Source organism: Oncorhynchus keta, chromosome 25, assembly GCF_023373465.1.
Source record: "Oncorhynchus keta strain PuntledgeMale-10-30-2019 chromosome 25, Oket_V2, whole genome shotgun sequence".
Classification (NCBI taxonomy): Eukaryota; Metazoa; Chordata; class Actinopteri; order Salmoniformes; family Salmonidae; genus Oncorhynchus; species Oncorhynchus keta.
The window spans coordinates 12,154,149-12,175,126 of record NC_068445.1 but is presented as its reverse complement, the minus strand read 5'-3'; the positions used below and the strand labels follow the sequence as shown (position 1 = coordinate 12,175,126).

The 20,978-nt window shown below is 43.8% G+C and overlaps 1 protein-coding gene across 1 annotated transcript in view; it reads right to left on the bottom strand.

The window, feature by feature from the left end:
• Positions 1-17,004, bottom strand: part of LOC118358188 (olfactomedin-like protein 2A) — a 30,430-nt gene extending 13,426 nt beyond the window's left edge. Inside the window, exons 1-5 of the mRNA XM_035735727.2 lie at positions 16,680-17,004; positions 3,843-4,106; positions 2,982-3,089; positions 2,356-2,532; positions 1,941-2,196 (exon numbers count right to left, since the gene is read on the bottom strand). Coding sequence (XP_035591620.1) covers positions 1,941-2,196; positions 2,356-2,532; positions 2,982-3,089; positions 3,843-4,106; positions 16,680-16,748 — 874 coding nt within the window. The 5' untranslated portion in view covers positions 16,749-17,004. The remainder of the gene's footprint in view (positions 1-1,940; positions 2,197-2,355; positions 2,533-2,981; positions 3,090-3,842; positions 4,107-16,679) is intronic.
• Positions 17,005-20,978: the final 3,974 nt, after the last annotated feature.

Genomic DNA, 20,978 nt, shown 5'->3' with positions numbered 1-20,978 from the left:
CCCCCTTTGCCTTGACAACTTTGCACACGCTTGACATTCTCTCAATGTCTTCACTATTATTCTACAATAAAAGAAAAACCATTGAATGAGTGGGTGTGTCCAAACTTTTGACTGGTACTGTGTGCTGCGTGAACATCAATGGAATATTATGTTAAACCTAAAACAAATATACTATGAACGTCATAAAAACAGACTTAATTGGAAATTGTGGAACATTATGCAACATTGTGGGAATGTTCTGTGCAACCTTTGTGAATATCACAAGAATATTCTTGTAAAATTAAGGGAATGTCCAGTGCAACCTAACGTCAACATTGAATGAATGTCATCACAACTGAGCATATTTTTTTTATTTTCGCAACCATGTGTGTGAGGTGTATACTTTTGTTTCAAAGTAGATTTGTTTAAGACTACCAAGAAACACTGTGTGACACTGATTTAACCCACGGCAGTAAAAGATTTTAAGATGGTGTGTCGCCTTGTTAATGTCCAAAAGCGGAAGGCTCTCTTTCCATTTCCCCAGAACATCCAGTTGTTGGGGACTCGGCAGAGGCTAGCAACAACCTAACCAACATTCTGGGAACTTTCACAGAACCAATTTTGGTTTGCTGGGAAAACGTTACTTGTACATTGTGTTATTACATTACCTGGAAAACTAATGAGAACTTTTTGTGAATGTTCTGTGATGTTGTGCAGAACAAGGAGAACAAACCAAAGGTATTTATTATATTAAAAAAAGTTTTGGGGACGTTATCATACTAATGTTAGATAAAACTCTAACTAGAGATGAATGGGAATCTTAGCTAATGTTCTGGGAATGTTATCGGTTTGTTTGGTATTGAGTATGAACTATTCTGTAACCACTCTCTCTTCAATCAGGGTTGATTGGAAAATGCTTTGTTTAAAAGAAGACATTGTATCATCATATCTTTGTAGTCCCTGATGAAGGCCATGCAGCCGAAACGCTTCAGACTTTTAAAATATTTGTGCCATTGAACATGCTATACAAATAAAGGCATTTTTATTAATTATATGAAGAGTGCCTTGGTCCTTCTTTCTTTTTGTAAACTTAAAGAGGATTTGAAGGAGTCAGGAAATGTTTTGTCAACTTTCATCTGCACAGTGATGAGGTTCTCCCACACATTGTGTGCTAGGCGTGAAGCTGGGGCATGTCCTGGATGTGGCAATGTTATTGAAACAGCATTCCTTTAGCTCGATGTATTATGTCAATACAAAAAATGGATTTCCTGCTCGCTGAATGCACACAAGCAATGTGATCCTCCAATGGCCCAAGCCCTGCTTTGTTAAAAAACAACAGCAGGATAAGTCTTGTCCTGAGGATCTGGTGATCTACAAGATGAAGGATTCACTGTTTTACTTCCTCTAGCAGAGCTGCCAAGAGCATACATGTAGCAGGAAGATTTACACTCTTTTATCACACCAGTGCGAGAACATCATCTTTCACTCAAATCTAAATGACTTGATCTATACAGAAATAGAATGTACAATATCTGTTTCCGTTGGGAACATGAAATATTTTTGTATTCGTTTTTTAAATTTAGCTAGGCATGTCAGTTAAGAACAAATTCTCATTTTATAATGACGGCCTACCCCGGTCAAACCCTCCCCTAACCCGGACGACGCTGGGCCAATTGTGTGCTGCTCTATGGGACTCCAGATCAGTGTTGTGTAATGCAGACCACCCCACCCCCCCAAAAAAAGAGTATAACTTACATTTGAATTGGTTTAGTTTAAAACAATCACAATAGGGTCTGAGCACATTAGAACAGCATATAAATGATCTCATACAGGCTGGCTGAGCGCTGCTAACTCAGCTGAAGTCACATTCTAATGTTGTCTTAAGGGGTGAGGGGGCTCCATACACACTGGGCTGGGAGAGTGGTCAAACTCTCCCCCTGTATCGGCCCCTTTTCTCTCACCTTTACCGCCTGTGACATGCCCGTCCCCATCCACCTTGGCTGCTTTGTAGTATGTGATGCCCCTCACTACCCCCGGCTGGTGCCCTGCCACCTTGGCCTTGGCTGTGGGGTCAGGCTTGATGGGCTTCCCAGGTTTGGTGCTCTCTTTCTTGGGTTTTACAACCTTTTCCTTGGGCGGCTTGGGAGGGGGCTTAGATGCAGGGGACTTTTTGTTAGGTTTTTTTACGGTCTCTTTGGTTTTCTCATCATTGGTGTCCTGTAAACATTAACATTCAAGCCTGTGATTTACGGTGCGTCTGTGTGGGCATGTGAACGTTTGATGTGTAATTTGTGAGCAAGCCTTTGTGTGTGTGTGTGTGTGTGTGTGTGTGTGTGTGTGTGTGTGTGTGTGTGTGTTTGTTTGAGACACACTTACCTGAGCTTTGGTCTCTGTTTGGTCTTTCTGCAGTAGCTGCAGCCCCAGGCTGGAGATCTCCTTCTTGATGCTCATCATGATGTTTGAGTAGTTTTCATACCTCTTAAACTGGTTTGTCAGAGTGACCATGCTGTCCCTTACAAACTCATTGTCCCGAGTCAGGTTGGTCTTGATTGTCTGGAGAAACAGACGTGTTCTAAGAGTCAGACCAGTCCATTGTACAAATGTGCAAATAACTCTAACCAGAAAGGAACCCTTTTGTAAATAGATTATAAAAACGTTACTTTGCGTGACTCGTTCTCTGGCGGAGCCAGTCACACAAATCTCTATCCCCATTCTAGTACATCTTTTCCTGTTAGAGAAGTGAATAACTGTAGGGTTACTGTAGCCATGCAGTTTAGGGGGGGGGGGATTACTAGTATCCAATCACAAACCATTTAATCAGCTCTGTCTCCATAAAGGACCGTAGACAGCTTTAACAGCTTAGAGCCCTTGGAAAGATCCCAATACACTCAAACACAGTATGTAGAAAGGCATGCAAACCTAGTGTACCCTGGTTGTTGTTTTATGTCCAAGTTATTGTGGCACTTGTTCCACTATACCAGGACGTTGTTTTTTGTGCTTACCTCCTCTAGTGTGTTCATCTGGGAGACCACCTTATTGATGTAGGAGTGAACCTTCATGAGGTCCAGACTGTACAGCGTCCCCTCCAGTAGGTCCACCATGGAATGGAGCTGCACACCCACAGCACAGAGGAGAGTATTAACACGAAACAACAACCAGTCTTAATCTATGGCTAAGTCTAAATCCACTGATGATGGCCTGGGGCCGAAACGTTTGTGTTTTGTTTTCACCTTTCCATTATGCAAATTCTTGCACTATCATTTTTTTGGGGGGCACAGTGATGTTCTAATAAACATGTTTATTTTCCATTCAAACCTCAGTTTTTGACAGTGTGCGGGTCGCCATCTCTTCCAGTATTCTTTTTTTTTTACTCCTATGTACCTGACACTATTCAGTAGTAAGGAACTTAAAAGAGTGCCGAAGGCCTAAATCCAGTCAGATCACACATCTGGTTCTGGTTGTTCTGTTCATATGCTACATAGCGTGCCTCCTCTCCTCTCCTCTCACTGCCAGTTAAAAAGGAATGTGTGCTTCAGATATGAAGGTCCTCAGAGGTGCTGAGATGTTATTAGCAGATGGATATCAGACAGACAATTCAGTGATGTCATAGTGAACTGTCTGTGCAACAACCTGGGACACCTTGAAGCTTTCATTTGAACAATTACACATGAAATCCTGTTTCTGCTTCTCCCATGGTTACGTATACTGTATCTTCAGGATCAAACCACACACATGTAATCAGGGTCTCTGGTCACTGTCTTTACACAGTCAATTACCTGATTTTACTACTAACATTTACAGTTATAAGGTTATTTTGCCACCAAGTTACAGTTAGTGTCTGTTACTGCTGCACCTCCCGTCACCTTGAGAAGCTCTGGGGCCTGTTTCTTCAGCTTCTCCATCTTCCACTCGTTCTCGCAGGGGTTGAGGGATGAGGGAGGGGCTGTGCAGGAACACTTGCAGTCCGATCCAGAGCTGACGGTCTCCACCGTGTAGAAGTCCTCCACCCGTGCTTTTCCGCTCCTCAGATGCTGGCACGCATCCTTGCTCAGTGGCCTCATGATGCACTTACATCGACAGTCTGAGCCCTCCGATGTCATCCGCACCGGCTCTGTCTCCCCAAAGATCTGACAAGAGAGAGAGTTGAAGAGAAGGGATGAAATGGACCGATTACACAGGTTTTAAATAGGAGTAGGAGTGTTTGACTAAAGTATTCTTGACATGTGTGAACTGGACATGGTTCCCGTCCCTCAGCTACAGGAGGCAATCACAGCCTGAAATGATGTCACAACGTGGGGTTGAATGTGAGAGGGCCTGTCTGGAGGCTGAGCAGCATTCAAGCAGAGATATTCTGTGAAAGCAACTCTATCTGACCCATAGTGATCAATGGTCAGGATTTAACTTTGACATTATGATTCATAAATATATATGCTGAGCTTGGGTTCTCTCACAAGAGTCTATGGAGAGTTGTTCCAATGTTCTGAATGACTCCCTCCCCAGTGGACATACTATGAATAGTAAATACATTTTCTTAGGAGAGAAACAAAAGCAAGGAAAGGAAAGTGATCCTGGGACATTTACCACATGCTTCATCTCCTTTGAAGCACATGAAAGGCCCAGTCAGACATTTGATATACCATAGATTTATTGCATATCTTATTGAATGTTCAGTTGTTGTTGGTAAGAGGTCAATGAGTGCCAAACCTTCATTCCACAGAGAGCTTAAGGTGTCACAGTAGTTCTCAAGTGCCTGTCTCTCTGTCTGTTGTCTGTGACGGGCACTGCTCTGTTCATCTTCCCATGTCTGGCCAGCGCCTCATGTGAGAATGGCGCTGGAGGGAATAGCATACGTTTCACGGGCATCTGACCAATTGTGCTATTTTGTGTTATTATTTTTGCGATGACGGTAAAAAAAAAAAATATATATATATTTTACATAATGTTTCCAGCATCAGCTATCATTAACCTCGATTTGGACGAGGCGAAAGACATTGATTATCCTAGACCAGGAGGAGACAGTGCTATAGAGGCCGGCGTGTGGGACACCTGATGAGACTACGTCGAAGAGTGGATAAACCTCCTGTACCCTCCGTTCTATTGGCAAATGTGAAATCTCTGGAGAATAAACTTGATGAGCTCTGTTCGAGACTATCCTATCAACGTGATCTGAAGAACTGTAATATCCTATGTTTCTCCAAGTCATGGCTGAACAAGAACATGGTAAATGTAAATCTAGCTGGTTTTTCTATACATCAGCAGGACAAAATGGTGGTGTCAGGTAAGCTCAGGGGAAGGGTGTGTGTCTCTTTGTTAACAACAGCGGGTGCGAAATCTCTAATATTAAGGAAGTCACGAAGTTCTGCTCGCCTGAGTTAGAATACCTCATGATAAGCTGTAGACCATACTATTTACCAAGAGAGTTTTCATCTATATTTTTTGTAGCTGTCTATTTACTCCCACAAACCGATGCTGGCACTAAGCCTACACTCAACGAGCTGTATAGTGCCATAAGTAAACAAGAAAATGCTCACCTAGAAGTGGCACTCCCAGTGGCCGGTGACTTCATAAAATAATAATAATAATTGTGGTACTTTTTACCCCTTTTTTCTATCTCATTTCATGATATACAATTGTCCCGTCGCTGCAACTCCCGTACGGACTCAGGGGAAAAGAAAGAAGAGAACCATGCGTCCTCTGAAACATGACCCTGCCAAGCCGCACTACTTCTTGACACACTGCTCGCTTTATCCGGAAGCCAGCCACACCAATGTGTTAGAGGAAACACCGTACAACTGGCGACTGAAGTCAGGGTGCGTGCATGGCCGGGCCACCACAAGGAGTCACTAGAGCGCAATGGGACAAGGACATCCCAGCCGTCCAAACCCTTCCCTAACCCGGATGAAGCTGGGCCAATTGTGCACCGCCTCATGGGTCTCCCGGTCGCAGTGGCCGGTGACTGTAATGCAGGAAAACTGAAATCGATTTAACCTCATTTCTACCAGCATGTCACCTGTGCAACTAGAGGCAAAAAACTAGATCACCTTTACTTCACACACATAGACACATACAAAGCTCTCTCTCAACCTCCATTTGGCAAATCTGACCATAACTCTATCCTCCTGAGTCCTGCTTGCAAGCAAACATTTCAATAGGAATTACCAGTGATGTGCTCAATATGGAACTGGTCAGATGAAGCGAATGCTAAGCTACAGGACTGTTTCGCTAGCACAGACTGGAATATGTTCCGGGATTCATCCGATGGCATTGAGAAGTTTACCACATCAGTCACCATCTTCATCAATAAGTGCATCGTTAATGTCGTCCCCACAGTGACCGTATGTACATACCCCAACCAGAAGCCATGGATTATAGACAACATCCGCACTGAGCTAAAGGCTAGAGCTGCCGACTTTCAAGGAGCGGGACACTAATCCAGATAAGAAATCCCGCTGTGCCCTCCGAAGAAACCTTCAAACAGGCAAGCGTAAATACAGGACCAAGATCTAATCTTACTCCACAGGATCTGACGCTTGTTGAATGTGGCAGGGCTTGCAAACTATTACAGATTACAAAGGGAACCCCAACCGCAAGCTGTCAGTGATGTAAGCCTACCAAACAATTGAAATACCTTCTATGCTTGCCTCGAGGCTAGCAACACTGAATCATGCATGAGGGCACCAGCTGTTCACGATCTCCGTAGCCTATGTGAACAAGACCTTAAACAGATTAACATTCACAAGGCCACAGGGCCAGACGGATTACCAGGACACTTACTCAGCGCATGCTCTGAACAGCTAGCAAGTGTCTTCACTGACATTTTCAACCTCTCCCTGCCCCAGTCTGTAATACCTACATGTTTCAAGCAGACCACCATAGTCGTTGTTCCCAAGAATGCCAAGATATCCTGTGTAAATTATTATCGCCCTGTTGCACTCACATCTGTACCCATGAAATGCTTTGAAAGGCTGGTCATGGCTCACATCAACACCATCATCCCAGACACCCTGGACCCACTCCAATTCATATACCGCCCCAACAAATCCACAGAATCTCTATTACACTCCACACTGCCCTTTCCCACCTGGACAAAAGTAACACCTACATGAGAACAGTGTGCATTGACTACAGCTCAGCATTCAACACCATAGTGACCTCCAAGCTCTTCACTAAACTAAAGATCCTGTGATTAAACACCTCCCTCTGCAACTGGATCCTGGACTTCCTGATGGTCAGCCTCCAGGTGGTGAGGGTAGGCAACAACACATCCGCCACACTGACCCTCAACATGGGTTCCCCTCAGGGGTGAGTGCTTAGTCCTCTCCTGTACTCCCTGTTCACTCATGACTGAGTGGCTGCGCACAACTGCAACACCATCATTAAGTTTGCCGACGATGTGACGGCGGTAGGCCTGATCACCAATGATTAGTAAGTCTACAAGGAGGAGGTCAGAGACTTGGTAGTGTGGTGCCAGGACAACAACCTCTCCCTGAACGTCAGCAAGTCAAAGGAGCTGATCGTGGACCACAGGAAATGGAAGGCCGAGCACGCCCTCATCCACATAATCGGGGCTATAGTGGAGCAGATAGAGAGCTTCAAGTTCCTCGTTGTCCACATCACTAAGGAATGATTATGGTCCACACACACCAACACAGTCGTGTTTTCCATCAACACAGCCTCAATTCATCAGGGCATGGACTCTACAAGGTGTCAAAAGCGTTCCCCAGGGAGGCTGGCCCATGTTGACCACAATGCTTCCCACAGCTGTGTCAAGTTGGCTTGATGTCTTTGGGTGAACCGTTCTTATTTTTTTTAAAATGTTACCCTGTTTTCTCCCCAATTTCGTGGTATCCAATTGTTTTTTAATAGCTACTATCTTGTCTCATCGCTACAACTCCCGTACGGGTACAGGAGAGACGATACACAACCCAACCAAACCGCACTGCTTCATAACACAGCAAGCATTTAACCTGGAAGCCAGCCACACCAATGTGTTGGAGGAAACACCATACACCTGGCAACCTTGGTTAGTGTGCGGCCCACCACAGTAGTCGCTGGTGCACGATGAGACAAGGATATCCCTGCCGGCCAAACCCTCCCTAACGACGCTAGGCCTATTGTGGGTCGCCCCACGGACCTCCCAGTCGCGGCTGGTTACGACAGAGCCTGGGCGTGAACCCAGAGTCTCTGGTGGCACAGCAGTACAGCGCCCTTAACCACTGCGTCACCAGGGAGGCCCTGGGTGGTGAACCGTATTTGACACACACAGGAAACTGTGGAGCATGAAAAACCCAGCTGCGTTGCAGTTCTTGACACACTCAAACCGGTGCACTTGGCACCTACTACCATACCCTGTTATAAGACATAAATCTTTTGTCTTGCCCATTCACCCTCTGAATGACACACATCCACAATCCATGACTCAATTTTCTCAAGGCTTCAAAATCCATTAACCGGTCTCCTTCCGTTCATCTACACTGATTGGACTTAACAGGTGACATCAATAAGGGATCATAGCTTTCACCTGGATGCACCTGGTCATTCTATGTCATGAAAAGAGCAGGTGTTTTGTACACTCAGTGTATATAGCCAAGTCCTCGTTACTCATTGTGTATTTATTTGTGTTTTTATTTTTCTATTCTCTTTTTTTCTCTCTCTGCATTGTTGTGTAAGTAAGCATTTCAATGGTAGTCGACACCTGTTGTTTACGAAGCATGTGACAAATAAACTTTGATTTGATGTAGAGGCCAGGGGGTCGCTGCACTCTGATGCTAAGCTCGTCTTCCAGTATCTTCTGGGGCCCAGCTCCCTCTCAGACCCTCTGTCCAGGGTTAACCTGTCATCTTCCCCCAATGAGATTTAGGGATCTCTATAAACCCTGTGGCAGGCCCACATGTGGTACCACTTAGGGGAGAGTGGGGTAAGTTGAGTGTTTTTTTTACATTTACGTTCTTTCTGACAAAGATCTCTACATACAGTGCCATGAAAAGGTACTTGCCCCCTTCTGATTTTCTGTATTTAATATTAGATAAAAGGGAACCTGAGTTTACAAATCAAACAATGTATACTTATTTAATTTAGTTAATTAACAAAGTTATGCAACACCCAATTCCCCTGTAATTGCCCCCTTACACTCAATAACTGGTTGTGCCACCTTTAGCTGAAATGACTGCAACCCTAACTGCAACTCTTACTGTAGTTGTTGATCAGTGTCTCACTTCGCTTTGGAGGAATTTTGGCAACTCTTGCATGCAGAACTACTTTAACTCAGTAACATTTGTGGGTTTTCAAGCATGAACTGCTCGTTTCAAGTCCTGTCACAACATCTCAAATGGGATTAGGACTGGACTTCGACTCGGCCATTCCAAAACTTCAAATATATTTCAGGATGGTATGTATCGCTGAAAATAATTAGAATTCATGAAAACACTACAGTTTTGAAAACATCGCTCTTGGCACCACTTACCCCTGGTATAGGGTAAATTAAGCAACCTACAAATTTCTGTACTGAATTAAATATTACCACTAACTTTTTAAAACCATGTCTGTCTTTATTTCCCAAATGCAATTCAACACAATCATAATTGCTTTTTAAAATTGTAATAATTGTAAGCATATTTTAACTAAAAAACACGGTACTTAAAAAAAAAAAAAACTTTTGTCACGTGTGCTCCTTCTCCAGCCTCTAGGTCACCAGGCTGCTTGTTATGGCGCACACCTGTCACCATTATTACACGCACCTGCACGTCTTCAGACTCACCTGGACTCCATCACCTCCCTGATTACCTTCCCTATATAGTCACTCCCTTTGGTTCTTTCCCCAGGTGTCATGGTTTCTGTTTCATGTCTGTGTGCTGTTTGTTTTGGATTATGTTCTGTTCTGTTTATTTTATTAAAACACTCACTCCCTGAACTTGCTTCCCAACTCTCAGCGCAGTGTTACAACTTTTAACATAGACCAGGTCATGTTACCTCATATCCCAGCGATAATGTCTTGCATTGACCCTGAGAAGAAAACACTTATATTTGCTCAACTTGCCATTGGCTCAATCACTGGCTCAACTTACCCCAAGGCAAACATTTTGACTATTGGCTCACACAGCTACAAGGATGCACCTTCATGCTAGATTTAGGACTTCATATTGAAGCTTATAAAGACCCCAACTGACGTATAGAACAATCTTAAAAGTATCTACTTTGGTTAAGATACAAGCATCATGAAACATCTAACACACTAAATGAATTTGACTTGGTGAAAATCTGTGTTTTGAACCTAACTTGCTTACCACTTTTCGCATGTGGTTTTTTTCCTTCACAGACTCTATGAAATGATAACCTCTTCCTAAATATTTGGTGAAATCATACATTGTGTGTATGGTTTCCTAGAAGAAAGGGTGACCCATCTTACCCCTTTGACTCAACTTACTCCACTCTCCCTTACAGCAGCACAAGAATGCAGCATGGGATTCTTTATTAAATTATCTGTCTGTCTCGATCTCTTTGAAATGAAATGTGACTGTCTGTCTGAGCCCTTACTTTGCCACATTGTATCAAGACATGATAAACATCTCAACTCTGCACTCAATCAAGGTATTTCTGTAAGAATCGTCAGTCCTGTCCTTCACCAAATCCACACTGGGCACGTAAACTGTAGATAGAGGCAAACATCTATGGAGATCAAGTCTTCTTGCCAATGTGAGTAAAGAGAACCCAAGGAGAGCATCCACACAACTGTGCACAAATATCCAGTGACTGAGTGGTCTCTGGGAGTGAGGATTTTTATGGAGGCCAGACCCTGCAGGCTGGTGAGGGGAGAGAGAGGGGTGGAGAGGGGGGAGGGGGTGGGCTCATTAGTGGAGGAATGCAGCCTGTGACAGCGGTGGGGGGCAGTACCCTCCATTACTGTAGACTTACACTCAGAGGGGTCTTTGATTATGGGGCAGGACCCCTGTGTGCATAGTGGCCAGCCATTCCTGACCCATGTCAAGTAAAAAAGGCAGTGGGTTGACAAATGCTACAACCACATGAAAACAGAGTGGATTAGCAGATTAAAGTTCCCTTGGAGGGGTTGTGCCCACAGCCCTGCTGCGCCTTATTGTTCCATCACAGACCCAGGCAATCCAAACCCAGCCTGCTCCTTAGCAACATCAGCTTAAGTTGCTTCTAGTACCAACTAAGCATGGCAAACCTAGTGGAATTCCTGCCAGCTTGATTGGGTTTGGTTGCCTCCTCGACACCTGTATTTGGGATAGTGTGCATTTGTGTATTGACCAACAGGGAAGAGTTCGTACACACCATTCATGTGCAGCCTCTTCTCTATCAATCCTCTTTCCTTTACACACAGACCGGAGCAAGTTGGACGTCAGCTGTCCTAATTCTAAAGAAATTATATTGGCTGTGAGAACCGTTATTGTCCTTGCTCTGTTCATATGAGAACAGACACCAGAGCGTTCGTAATTAAGACCGTTAAGAGCTTAATGCATGCTTTGTGCTTGGCGCCGTAGGCTTTGACCTCTGAGAGCAGTCAAGTTTCAGGTCAAAAGAATAGGACTCAAATACAAACTTTGGTCTGCACAATCGGCCGAAGGGACCCGAATGCACAGGTTCACATTCACACACTCCACAGACCACAGTACATGATTAGATCACTCACTCACTGAAGGCCGTGGCCACTCTTACAGCGACTAAGTGAAATCCCAATTGTGTCCACAACTGCTAAAAACAAGATACATTGCACACAATGGCTGGCACATTCCAGGCACTTTTAAGGCTTATCTTTAAACACAGAAAACCAATGTTATTATATGATGGCCCTAAGCGTTACTGTAACATTAACCATGGTCCGTATAAACAAGGATGTCCATTTCAGACCGTAGGTTTTGTATAATTGTTCAGGCCATCTGCATGTTGTTACTAGGCATACGGCATATGGACTTAACAATGACGCTGTAGCTTTCACAAACAAGATAATTCATGTAGGATACTTTCCACAAAAGTGTTTATATTTCTTAATATAAACAGATAAAGAACAGACCCTGTTCCGGGTGTTGTCCACTTCAAAGACGCTCAACTCATGAAACTGTTTCTGAGGTAAACTGATGCAAAGAAATACTTAGTATGACTACTAGAGTGGAATGAATCCACAGTGTTCATGTCTGGAAAGGGTTTATCTGATGACTAAATCAAAGCAATGATATTTCAGGATAGACCAATGCTAAAGAGAAAGCTCATCTCAGAATCACCGTCTACTAAACTGGAATTCGATGGCCGTAATCCACCAGTTAGGGTTTACACAACAGATGATGGAATATTGACTCAGCTTGACTTTAAGATCATTTTTGACCTATGAAGATATCTGAACTATTTGTTTAAATTCCCCGACGTATCACCTTGCTCTCCAGTCTAAACATTAGAGACAAATCTGGAGTCCAAATTCTTGTCCAGAAAGTCCACCTGATTCCTAATCTAATTAGTATTGCTTATGATAAACAGACTTAGTGCCACTGTAAATCTGAACCTGGACTGCAAAAGGAAATGTAAGCCTTCAGCCTGGAGATGAACCATGAGATTGCAGTCCCTAACCTGAACAGAAACTGGCATTAGCACGGGGATGTTAATTAGCTGGACACAAGCTTACTGAGCACTTGCTGCTTTTGGGGGTACACATCCACATTCCATCCAAGGCTTGCTGCGTTTACACAGGCAGCCCATTTCTGATCTTTTGCCACTAATCGGCCTTTTGACCATTCAGATCAGATCTTTTGCCAATAATTGGCTGTCTAAATGCAGCCATAATGTGTCCGACCGAGCACACTCAGAACATTCTGGTTAACCTCAGTGGCTACTACTGATTGAGCCTAATGAGAGAAGAGTGAGGCAGAGAGAAAGAGGGGCGGATAAAAAAGGTGATGGAAGAGAGAGAGAGAACCAGCTAATCTGTGGAACAGTATCAGATGATTTATCTGTAAACAGTTCTCTCTTAATTATCAGCGCATGTCTGGGGACCACAGTCATGAATGGAATTAGCTGGTTGCAATTGCTTTCCTCCCCAGATGCTGTTGTTTTGGGAGCCAGATGTGTGACAGGGCCCACTGGATAGATTGATGGAACTGATAGATAGATCAGTGTCTAATATTCCACATGATTGTACAATTGTATCAAACCTTTACTTGGATGTTTTTTCCCCCACCATAAAACACAGTGAAGGACCATGGATGTGATAGATGCTGAGTGAGAATGTGCCAGCTGAAGGAGACCCACTGGGCACAGGCGTCAATTCAACATCTATTCCATGTTGGTTCCACGTAATTTCCTTGAAATTACATGGAAACAACATTGATTCAACAAGTGTGTGCCCAGTGGGGATATCCTTCCTGTGTGGAACTAATAGGAAGACCAAGCTGGCTCCTCATTGGGCACAAACTCACATCATAGCAGTCAGACACAAAGGCTGTGTTTACAAAGGCAGCCCAATTAGCATCCCCCCATTCTGATTTGTTTTTTGACCAATCATATCTATTCATATCAGATCTTTTTCAAAGCTAATCTGATTGGTCAAAAGATCATAATTGGGCTGCCTGTATAAACACAGCCAAGTACAGTAATGCAGACTGGGAAAACAGGTGGAGGGCAAGTGGTGCAGAGAATGGGTGAATCATACTTCCCTTTGGAAATGTGGTCCTCTGGCAGCCATGTTCTGTATGGAGCATCCTTAGATGAAGGGCTCAGACAAACGGGGTTGTAATTTCAGCTCTCTTTGTGTTACTTTTCTCCTACATTACAACGCTCAGAGGGAAAGGGAGATTGCTTTTTGTTTGCTGTTGTGGTCTGTGTCACTGTCTCCTTCATTTCCGGCTGTTCAGAATTAGAGCCCTGTCCCAGCCGCACTGGGGCCAGGGGCCACTGAGTCCCCCAGACAGACAGACTGACTGACAAGTCTCATTAACTCATTAAGTCCCAGTGACACACCAAGTCTTGTTAGTTAATTACTCTGACAGAGGGGCATTCTGTGAGTCTCCTCCCTATGTCTCGGTGTCCGTCTCTCTCTCTGCCCTCTCAAGGACCTCTCGGCGGGATTCCTGGGTTTGTTTATAACCAAAACAAGGGGCAGGTGCACATGCCTGTTCCCACGCCACCATTCCCTCTGTGTCTTCCTCTGAGCTGGCTTTGTCTCACAATCATCTCAGTGCCACCAGTGGGCAATGTCCAATGGGACAGAGGGGGACAGAGGGCATCCAGGCAGCACACAAGACGGGCATATGAGATGAACACAGAGAACAGAGAGAAACATAGCCGTGCTAAAATCAATCACAAGTTTGTTAGTGATCCAATACTATGCTTTTGTATTTATTTATATTTATTAAGGATCCCCATTAGTTGCTGCCAGGGCAGCAACTACTCTTCCTGGGGTACAGCAACATTAAGGCTGTTGTACACAATTGAAAATATTACATGCCATTACATTTCATCACACTTTTCACAACACATTACGTGTGTTCCCTCAGGCCTCTACTCTACTACCACATATCTACAAGTCCACATCCATGTGTACGTGTGTGTAGTGTGCGTGTCTTATCATGTGTATGTGTATGTGTGTCTGAGTCTGAGTCTGAGTCTGAGTCTGTGTCTGTGTGTGTGTGTGTGTGTGTGTGTGTGTGTGTGTGTGTGTGTGTGTGTGTGTGTGTGTGTGTGTGTGTGTGTGTGTGTGTGTGTGTGTGTGTGTGTGTGTGTGTGTGTGTCTTCACAGTCCCCGCTGTTCCATAAGGTATTTTTATCTGTTTTTGAAAATCTGAATCTACTGCTTGCATCAGTTACCTGAGATGGAATAGAGTTCCATGTAGTCATGGCTCTATGTAGTACTGTGCGCCTCCCATAGTCTGTTCTTGACTTGGGGAACGTGAAGAGACCTCTAGTGGCATGTCTTGTTGGGTATGCGTGGGTGTCCGAGCTGTGTGCCAGTAGTTTAAACAGACACCTCTGTGCATTCAGCATGTCAACACTTCTTACAAAAACAAGTAGTGATGAAGTCAGTCTCTCCACTTTGAGCCATGATATATTCACATGCATATTAGTGGTGGGCAGCTCTCATCCATTACAAAAAAATCCTTTGACAGAAGGCCTTGGTACAGTCCACTTGAATCCTGAGTTATCAGTTGTGTAAATTGTTACCCTCAATACATTTGATGATCATTGTGATAATAAGGGATTATCATTGTTATGAGAAATGTTACACTCCACTGTTCTTGAGGGGACACAAATACCATGATGTGAACACATGACACTTGTGCTCAATGTTCTAAATGTGCCACACTTCCTCTCATGCACAAAGACGAAAATCTGCTCGACAACCTTCATGTGCTTGTGTGCGTCTTGTTTTGTGCCCATTTTTGTTCTTCTTCTACAGTGGGGAGCAGGGATTAGACTCTCCTCAGGGGAATGCAGGTCTATGAGAGAGGGGTTACTGAAGTCCAGCAGCTGTGCAAACAAGGCAGGGCAGATATTACTGTTACCCCACTGGCTGCCATCTCTTCCCACATTTCATCTGGCATCAGGCCGTACACATAAAAGGCACCAGGAAGCCTTGTGGTTAGAGCAAGGCTATTCAACTCTTCCCTACGAGATCCGGAGCCTGCTGGTTTTGTCTTCTACCTAATAATTAATTGCACCCACCTGGTGTTCCAGGTCTAAATCAGTCCCTGATTAGAATGGAACAATGACAAAATGCAGTGAAACTGTCTCGAGGTCCAGAGTGGAGTTTGAGGGTGGTAGAGCATTAGGCCAGTAACCGAAAGGTTGCTAGTTTGAATCCCTGAGCCGACTAGGTGAAAAATCTGTGGCTCTGCCCCGAGCAAGAAACTTAATTGCTCCAGGGTTGCCTAAATAATAGCTAATCCCTGGCAGTTACCCCAGTCTCAAAGGGTGTCTCGGGGAGTGGGATATGCAAAAAAGTAAATGTCCATTTCACACCACACTTGTACAGGTTACACACATGTACATGTGTGAAACAGGACAAACATAAGCACGCCCTATTTGACCTTTCACTGGGGAAACCTAATGTAATGGTTACTTAGTCTGATGTGCAATAAGGGGATTCAAAGTCTATACTTACACGCCAAGAAGGCTGATGTCATGTTCAATAATGACACACATCTATTCTTTATATCAACACGTGTTCAGACTAAGAGAAGGGAGAGAGTCCGTGTCTATGGTCAGGCAAATTAACTGATCTCTGACTGGACACCTGGTCATACAGGGCAACAGTTGATATTGGGGAATTGGCATTTTAATTTGGAAATCACATGGATAATTGGAAGAGCATAATGTTTATCGTTTGTTACGCAAACTGTTTCCCGCTTTCAACAACCTCACGTCACAAGGGAAGCGTCGATCGCTCCTTCGCTCACGTAAACGAATTAACTAGGCTAATTTGCGCAAATTGTGCAATCATTTCGTTGAAATACGTTGACTTTAAAGTGGGCTAATGTGTTTTTTAAAGAGTGCATAAAACATTGGTATTCAGATATTAAGTTAACAATAATAAATGTACTGTAGCAGAGCTGCAAGACAGGGGTGCCAAATTCGTATTAATATTTTAGCACGAGGAATTAGATCCATTAAATATGGGGGAGTTCCTTACTTACTTGTGCCATTGCAGCATTATATTGGTGTTATTAGTCTATAACCAAGTCATGCCCATAACTTACCTTACTCTGTGCAGTGGCATCTTTACACACCACCAGTAGGCAAGCTAATAAATTCGTAAATCTCCACATTTTCCTCCCAGGTGCTTGATAGCAGATAAAGAATCCCTCAGCACAACTTTTGGAGTAGGAATGACAAGGTCGGTTACAGTATTACTCAATCCATAAATTAGGACATCCGCGCGAGATATTAGGGTTCCATTGCCACAGACCCAAATCGTATATGTTGTTGCTGTAATATGCGCAACAATCAGTTTTCCAAGCTGATGAGGCGCTGTCCACACACTAGTCCTCAACTCTGCGCATCAGGGGTAAATGATCATCCACCAATCTTCTCTTCTCCACACATGGGAGGGGCAATTTGCACACACACTTGACATGAACTTAGGACATACTATTTCTTATCGAATCTTATCTTTATATTAATTTCAGACGCGTTTCATTATAGTTTAATAACTTTCTAATATTCCATACAACTTTGTACAGCCTTTATTGTGACAAATCTGACAATTAGCATTTACGCATGGCGCACAGGGATATGAATTACACGTAACAGCTGCACTTTTTCTATATAATTTTAGCATTCATTTGATAAATGAGTGGCACATATAAAATGTATGCACAAGTTTCAGAGTTGTCTCACTGGTGCTCGCAACTAGCCCTACTGCCGCCAGACGGCACTATTATAATAGCGCCATCTGGCAGCAGTATGGCTAACTCGCACCAACACAGGACCAGGAGAGACAGGACACAGATGGAGTGGAATGTAAAAGAGTAGCAGCACCATCTCCTGGCTATTTGTAAAACCTACAGTCACTGTGTTCTTTGAGGTCTTCTCGTACCGGGGCCCCGACTCAATCAAACCCCCATTGCGGAATTGACTCAGTAGAAGGTTAGATCTTGTCCCTGTAAATCAAATAAAATCACAGCATGGTTTTGGGTAAAAAGGGCACTATAAACCTACTAGTCCAACATAGACTCCCTAGTATAGGTCTTCACAGGTCCACTCGAAACCGAACCTGATACCTGACATTGGGACCTGAGCGGGTACTGGTCCAAAATTAAAACTTGTCTATCTAGTCCGTGTCGGGTCCTGTTTGAATGACAACGGGTCTCGGGTTTGTGTAACCACAGCTGATAGACATGAGTGAATCTGACCACAGCTCTGCATAGCCTATAGAATATACATTTTACGCTAATAAGGTAAATATATTGACTTATAGAAGGCCTAGCCAACATATAAAGACCTATTTGTTAACCTGAAGAGCATCTTGGCTGATAAACATATTTTATATGTCAGTCTGGTCCCTATCGGACCTTTTAGGTTACGGGTTGGGTTTAGGTCTGGTTGTTCTTGGGTCCATTCGTGTTCGGGTCGGGTCTAGGTCTGATTGTCCTCGGGTCCATTCGGGTTTCGGTCTGATTGATCTCAGGTCTGTTCGGGGCAGTTCCCCCAACCCCCAAAAATCTGGGTACAATCGGGCCTGGGTCTGATCGTCCTCGGGTCCGTTCCTGTCGGGTCCAAAAAGTTGATGAAGAACTCTACTCCCTAGGTAGCTTATACAGACCAGACCTACAGTGCCTTCCGAAAGTATTCAATGCCCTTGACTTTTCCACATTTTGTTGTGATATAGCCTGCATTTAAAATTACATTTAGATTTTATGTCACTAATCTCCACACAATATCCTATAATGTCAAAGTGTAATTTTGTATTTAGACATTTTTACAAATAATAGTAATGATTTCTGAATGACTACTCCATCTCTGTACCCCACACATACAGTACAATTATCTGTAAGGTCCCTCAGTCGAGTAGTGAACTTCATGCACATATTGAACCACAAGGACCAGGAAGGTTTTCAAATGCCCCGCAAACATGGGCACCGATTGGTAGTTAAGTCAAAATTATGAATTAGGCTTTGGATGGTGTATCAATATACCCAGTCACTGCAAAGATACAGGTGTCCTTCCTAACTCAGTAAGGAAACTGCTCTGGGATTTCACCATGAGGCAAGTAGTAATTTTAAAACAGTTACAGAATTTAATGGCTGTGACAGGAAATAACTGAGGATGGATCAACAACAATGTAGTTACTCCACAATACTAATCTAAATTACAGAGTGAAAAGAAGAAAGCCTGTACAGAATACAAATATTCCAAAACATGCATCATGTTTGAAACAAGGCACAAAAGTAACACTGCAAAAAATGTGACAAAGAAATGAACTTTTTCTCCTGAATACAACACATTATGTTTGGGGCAAATCCAACACATCACATCACTGAGTAGCAATCTTCATATTTTCAAGCATGGTAATGGCTGCATCATGTTATGGTTATGCTTGTCATCAGCAATGACTAGGGAGTTTATTGGGGGGATAACAATAAATGGAATCGAGCTATGCACAGGCAAAATCCTAGAGAAAATCTGGTTCAGTCTGCATTTCAACAGACACTGGAAGACAAATTCACCTTTCAGTAGGACAATAACCTAAAACACTATCTACACTGGATTTGCTTACCAAGACGACATTGAATGGGGCCTAGTAACAGTTTTGACATAAATTGGCTTGAAAATCTATGGCAAGACTTGAAAATGTCTGTCAAGCAATGATCAACAACCAACTTCACAGCGCTTGAATAATTTTGTAAAAGAATGCCTGGCAAATATTGTACAGTCCAGGTGTGCAAAGCTTTTAGAGACTTACCCAAAAAGACTGACAGCTGTAATTGCTGCCAAAGCTGTTTCTAACATGTATTGATTCAGGGGGTTGAATACTTATCTACTCAAGATATAAGCCCTATTATATCTTGTTCTGAAAGAGCTGCAAAATCTGGACCCCTACAAATCAGCCGGGCTAGACAATCTGGACCCTCTCTTTCTAAAAGTATCTGCCAAAATTGTTGCAACCCCTATTACTAGCCTGTTCAACCTCTCTTTCGTATTGTCTGAGATTCCCAAAGATTGGAAAGCTGCTGCGGTCATCCCCCTCTTCAAAGGGGGTGACACTCTAGACCCAAACTGCTACAGACCTATATCTATCCTACCCTGTCTTTCTAAGGTCTTTGAAAGCCAAGTTAACAAACAGATTACTGACCATTTCGAATCCCTCTGTACCTTCTCTGCTATGCAATCTGGTTTCAGAGCTGGTCATGGGTGCACTTCAGCCACGCTCAAGGTTCCAAACGACATCATAACCGCCATCGATAAGAGACATTACTGTGCAGCCGTATTCATCGACCTGGCCAAGGCTTTCGACTCTGTCAATCACAACATTCTTATTGGCAGACTCGACAGCCTTGGTTTCTCAAATGATTGCCTCGCCTGGTTTACAAACTACTTCTCTGATAGAGTTCAGTGTGTCAAATCGGAGGGCCTGTTGTCTGGACCTCTGACAGTCTCTATGGGTGTGCCACAGGGTTCAATTCTCGGGCCGATTCTCTTTTCTCTATACATCAATGACGTTGCTCTTGCTGCTGGTGATTCTCTGATCCACCTCTACACAGACGACACCATTCTGTATACTTCTGGCCCCTCCTTGGACACTGTGTTAACTAACCTCCAGACGAGTTTCAATGCCATACAACTCTCCTTCCGTGGCCTCCAACTGCTCTTAAACGCAAGTAAAACTAAATGCATGCTTTTCAATCGATCGCTGCCCGCCCGTCCAGCATTACTACTCTGGACGGCTTTGACTTAGAATACGTGGACAACTACAAATACCTGGGTGTCTGGTTAGACTGTAAACTCTCCTTCCAGACTCACATTAAGCATCTCCAATCCAAAATTAAGTCTAGAATCGGCTTCCTATATCGCAACAAAGCATCCTTCACTCATGCTGCCAAACATACCCTCGTAAAACTGACCATCCTACCGATACTCGACTTCGGTGATGTCCTCTATAAAATAGCCTCCAACACTCTACTCAACAAACTGGATGCAGTCTATCACAGTGCCATCCGTTTTGTCACCAAAGCCCCATACACTACCCACCATTGCGACCTGTACGTTCTCGTTGGTTGGCCCTCGCTTCATACTCGTCACCAAACCCACTGGCTATAGGTTATCTACAAGTCTCTGCTAGGTAATGCCCCGCCTTATCTCAGCTCACTGGTCACCATAGCAGCACCCACTCGTAGCACGCGCTCCAGTAGGTATATCTCATTGGTCACCCCCAAAGCCAATTCCTCCTTTGGTCGTCTTTCCTTCCAGTTCTCTGCTGCCCATGACTGGAACGAATTGCAAAAATCTCTGAAGCTCCCTCACTAGCTTTAAGCACCAGCTGTCAGAGCTGTTTACAG